The sequence below is a fragment of the Buceros rhinoceros genome, unplaced genomic scaffold, assembly GCF_000710305.1.
Source record: "Buceros rhinoceros silvestris isolate BGI_N320 unplaced genomic scaffold, ASM71030v1 scaffold27664, whole genome shotgun sequence".
Taxonomy (NCBI): domain Eukaryota; kingdom Metazoa; phylum Chordata; class Aves; order Bucerotiformes; family Bucerotidae; genus Buceros; species Buceros rhinoceros.
In genome coordinates this window covers 2,773-7,738 of record NW_010409315.1, presented here as the reverse complement: position 1 = coordinate 7,738, position 4,966 = coordinate 2,773, and the positions used below count along the sequence as shown (strand labels likewise).

At 56.9% G+C, this 4,966-nt stretch overlaps 1 protein-coding gene across 1 annotated transcript in view; it reads right to left on the bottom strand.

Moving 5' to 3' along the window:
* Positions 1-4,755, bottom strand: part of HAGH (hydroxyacylglutathione hydrolase) — a 5,302-nt gene extending 547 nt beyond the window's left edge. The window contains exons 1-7 of the mRNA XM_010135206.1: positions 4,571-4,755; positions 4,092-4,156; positions 3,288-3,405; positions 2,237-2,345; positions 1,269-1,372; positions 701-802; positions 196-275 (exon numbers count right to left, since the gene is read on the bottom strand). Coding sequence (XP_010133508.1) covers positions 196-275; positions 701-802; positions 1,269-1,372; positions 2,237-2,345; positions 3,288-3,405; positions 4,092-4,156; positions 4,571-4,675 — 683 coding nt within the window. The 5' untranslated portion in view covers positions 4,676-4,755. The remainder of the gene's footprint in view (positions 1-195; positions 276-700; positions 803-1,268; positions 1,373-2,236; positions 2,346-3,287; positions 3,406-4,091; positions 4,157-4,570) is intronic.
* Between the last annotated feature and the right edge of the window lie 211 nt (positions 4,756-4,966).

Below are 4,966 nucleotides of genomic sequence, written 5' to 3'. Positions count from 1 at the left end.
TCAGTGAAGCGGAGGCAGCGACCTCAGCACTGGCAGAGTCGCTCTTCACCACCCTCCCGTGTCACTGCAGGAGGGTCTTGAGGGCATGGGCACAGGACTGCGCAAGGCAGGGGAGCGACCTGCACTCACGGCTCCCTCCTTCCCACACCCCCCTCAAAGGCCAGGACCGCTCCTACACCCCCAGGCCCCCCGTACCTCACGCGCATGAAGGGGTTGTAGGTGAACTCCTCGGCGATGGTGGAGGGGATGGTTGGCTCCCCGCTGTCATACTTGGCCTGTAACGAGGGAGACATTTCTGCTCACAGGGAATGTTCCGGTGAATGTGAAACGTCCCGAGTATTAACCTCACGGGGTCAGTGCTGCCCAAGCTGCTCCATGCCAGAGCCACGCACCAAGCGGACAGACAAGACCGAGAGACCTGGGGCAGAGCTGCCCCTCCCAGACAGACGCGGACACAGCCTGTAATTACACCGAGAGGGTTCCAGGGAGGGTCACGTCTCCACCAGACAAGCCACCTTCTTGGGCCACACACAAACCCTGTTGCCCCCACATCCTTCCCGGGACGCACAACAGTTCCTGGCCCTCACTCCCTTCCCTCAGCCTCTCTTCCTCCCCAGCACTGCCCTTTCTCCTCCGCCTCCTCAGCACAGCTCTGCCTCTGTGGCAGCACCACATCTACGGGAAGGCTGGCCCAGCTCACCTTGGCCCAAGCAAGCTTCTCCTGGATGCTGACGTTATTGGGTTCAACGTGTCGAGCGAACTTGAGATTGTTGATGGTGTACTCATGACCACAGTAAACTCTCTGGGGAGAGAAGGGAGGAGTGACACAGGGTCATTCTGACTGTACAAAGGAGCCAGGTACCAGCATCGGTGTTATGGGACAGCAGGAACACCAGAGTCAGCCCTCTGGTGACACTCTCCACTGGAGACAGCCACAGGGGAAGCGCCATGACTTACCAGCCAGTGCTGCCTGCTGGTTTACTGGCAAGACTGGTTGAAGAGCCCAGGGGCCCAGCTCACAAGCCTTTCGTTTAACAAGCAGCCCCTGGTCTCCCCCCACAAAGCACAACGGTGTTTGGGGAGGAATCTCCTCCCCAGAGGACTCCAGCTATTCCACATCAAAGGCAACTCCTGCTGCACGCGTTCATTCCCTCAACACACCAGAAACACTCCCAGTGACCAGCAGCGTTACTGGGCAGGCAGGTTCTCCGATGCCTGTCGTGGTTTCTGGCCAGTCACTGTACACGTGCAGAAGGAGAAGCCCATACCGTGTTGGGGTCCAAGCTGCCCAGGATCTCGATCAGTGCTCTGTACATCTCCTCCGCTGTTCCCTCGAAGAATTTCCCACAACCAGCCACAAACAGCGTGTCACCTACAAGGGAGGTGCAACACAGTGTCAGGACCAGACAAGGCTCCTTGCACCGGTCCTGGAGAGCTCGCCTCTGCCATTGCTGTCCTCGCTGCAGCTCAGCAGAAGCTTCAGGGAGAGCCGGGCTACACCGCTGCCCCACACGGGCTCAGCACTATGTAAACCCGTGTGGCAAACGCAGCTCCTAACGCAGGGAGCCCCTCGGCCAGCGCTCCCCTTCCTGCAGGCAGCCTGCTGTCCCCTCCTGCCCTCTTAAGAGTGGACAAGGAGCACTTGTTCTCTTTGCTATGAAGTCAAACAAAGACGGGTCACCTCTGCATTTTCTCCTCAGTGCTACCTAACGTCTTGCTGAACCCGGTACTTCTTCCACGCAGAAGCTACAAGCTCTGGAGAACGTCCGTCAGGAGAGGGAGGACGTGGCAGTGTGTGGAGACTGGGTGCAGTCTCAGGGAAGGGGGAACCCTGCTCTCCAGAACCTGGCTACCGGAGATGGAGCACCAGCCCACTCTCACTCCCCTCGCTCAGTTTTGAGTACAGATACATGGAAAAGCAACAGGGTTTGGAATCAGCCACTCTGGCCTGCGACAATAAACCAACAACTCTCGTTTCGAGGAAGACAACGCCAGATGCAGGACTCATCCCGGGCTCGCTCCTGATGTAGCTTGCAGGATGTCCAGCCCTGGTTTACACACCCAGAGGGGTTTCAGCTACAACTATCGCTTGGTAAGAGGGCAAGAGGTGAGTGTCAACCGGCTGCACCGGCGGTGAGGGGTGGACGCGCACCCAGAGCCAGGGGCCCACAGGCAGAGGGACAGCTCATCCCTTGGCAACGCAGCCTGCGGGCCAGGGAACCTCCCGACTCCTCACCTGTAAAAACAGCAGGAGGCTCGGAGCTATTTGGCTTAGTCACATAATAACAGATGTGTCCAGAGGTGTGACACGGCGTATAGAGGCATTTCACATTAAGAGATCCCACCTGAGAAGAAGGCAGAAGACTAGAGCTTAAGCTACCGTTTGCTGGCAATTGCATGGTTAGAAAAAAATCACGACGATTACAACGGCCTGGCAAACTCTCCTGAACATCAGCTCTGCTCCTGGCAGAGTCCAGCAGGAGGGTTTTTAGGCAGTTTTAAAGAGCTGTTTCCTCCCGGCAAGTGCTGGGACAGAGAACCGCCAGGTTCCTTCAGACATGCAGAGTGACTCAGTGCCTGGCTGGCAGCAAGAGCAAACAGATCCACAGCAACACAAACCCCGAACAAAGTTAATCGAGTGCAAAACCAAAACGAAGCTGAAGAGAAGAGGGGGATGACATGAACAGGGAGAGATTAAAACACATTTGTGAGGCCAAGGGCATGTCACCCCCCAGACCTTCCCAGGGATTCCTGAGCTCCCTTCTCTGCTGCCCATCTCAGCAGTGACATCCATGCCAGCTGGTGTGTTTCACAGCAGTTTCGGCACCCGCCAGCTCGTCTGCACGCAAACAGGTTCCAACACGGCCGGCTGCTCCAGCTTGGGAAAAGCACCGCGGGCAGCTGGCGCTGCTGGCTGCTCTCTCCCCGCCCGGGGTCCCAGCCTTGGTGCAGAGGACCGCCTTGCAGCTCCAAGCAGAGCACAAGCCCTGCCCTTGCACACATGGGTTCACGCCACCCCAGTTAAGGCAGCTGGCAAGGAGCACAGGGACACCCAGCCTGTCCCCTGGCTGAGCCAAGCCACTGCTCTCATCAGCGAAGTGTCACCAGCCAGATCACAGGGGGTTGCGGTTCACGGGGCTGGAAAGGGGCCAAAGCTCTGCTTAAACCATCAACTACAGCCAAGAGCTGCTGAAAGGTAAAAGAGCTGTGACCACAGCGCTAACTCTGGTTGGACCACACAGACGCAAGGAGAAGCCCCAGCTGAGTCCTGTAGCTCATCCCTTTACCTTGAGTGATGTCAGGTGAGACACCTTCTGTGTCAGCGCTCCGACTCTGCTGTCTCCCCCATACACACGCAACCCCGCCTCCATCTTTACAAGCTTCTCGTTTCCTCCAGCATGGTCCCTGGAAGGTCAGAAGAATAGTTTTGGGCAGGGATGAAGACAAATTTATCATAACTCGTACTGCACTGGTCACCTCCAGGAGGTCATTTCTGATCAACTGTTCTCCCAACATCCAACGTTGTCCTCATGCCAAAGGATATGCCACATCCACATGAGCAGAGAGAACTTCCCCAGTAATCAGGGCAGTGAGAGTGGAGGAACAACCCCCCATGAGCTCACAGGTAGTTGAGAAACATCAGTCCTGGGTCAGGGCTGGCTCTGCAGCCTCAGAGGTGGCTCCACCATGACCCACGGGAGATGATACCCAGGTTATTGCTGAAGCAGAACATTCATCTTCATGTGGCGGGCAGCGTTAATCTGCAGTGCAGGTAAGGCTCCCGGAGCGCTGACTCAGTGGCATGTCTTACGGGCATGCCCCAGCACCGTGGTATGGGTCTCCCACACTCCCTTCACCCACGTTTATTTCACTGGCCACCCAGAGGAAGTTGGTGTTTTAAAGGCTAAAGGCGCTGACACACAGAGCATTGTTGCAGACAATGCATCTGGTCAGCACGAGCTCCAGGGACATGAGCTCTGATCCTCCTCCTCACACCTAAGCCCCTGCTTAAAGACCAGCTTGATCAGAGAAGCAGCAATTCTTGACTGCTCGTGTTTCTGCAGGGGGATCCTGCTGCAGCAGATAGTTACCAGTGATGATGTGTGGTCAGGACGGTGGTCAGCTTCACGCCATGCTTCTTGACTGCATCCAAAACCTGCAGGCACAGGGCACAGCAAGACCATCACCTTGTGCGAAGTGTCTCAACACCCCTCATGGTGCCTGGCACAACCTGGGCACAGCTGCTCCAGGGTTTGGACCAGCCACTCGGCCCTCTCCGAGTTGCAGTTACACTCATCAGGACACAAGGTCTCTGATTCAGCTTGCCACGACTAAGCCCTCAGGGCCATTTCCTCTTTCCTGCACAACATCAAACTAAGGGCAAAAATCAAACTCAGGTCAATCACCCCTGACTTCAGCCCCGTCCCACCTGCACATGGCCAGTATTTCCCAACTCTCTGCCACACCTGAGTCAGCGTGTGACTACCTCCCCTTGGATGTGGCAACCTGAAAGGCTCTCCCGGAGCCACAGCGTGAGCACCCTGCTCCCACGGGCCGCAGACAGCGTTACCTTCTGGGGCTGCACAGGGTCAACTATTGCAGCCTCCTTCGTTTCCTCGTCGATGAGGAGGTACATGTAGTTGTCAGTGAGAGCTGGGAGTAATTCCACCTTCATGTCGGCTTGTGTGACCGTCTTCGACTGCCTCTGCTCGTGCTCTGTGTGCAGGAAGAGAGCTCGCAGCTGTGCTGGACCTGAGGACCCCAAAACAGTCACACCTCAGCTTAGCCCAGGGCAGGGAACAAGTGGGATAGAGCAGAGCAGGTCCCCCAGCCCATGCCCCCAGAGAAGGGAGGGTATGGACAGCCCAGCCTGTTGCCTTCAGAGGAAGGGAGCCTGTGACGCTACAAAGCTGTAGTGTCACCTTGTGCCCCACAGTGTGGGTGCAGCCCCTACAGCTGCACCACA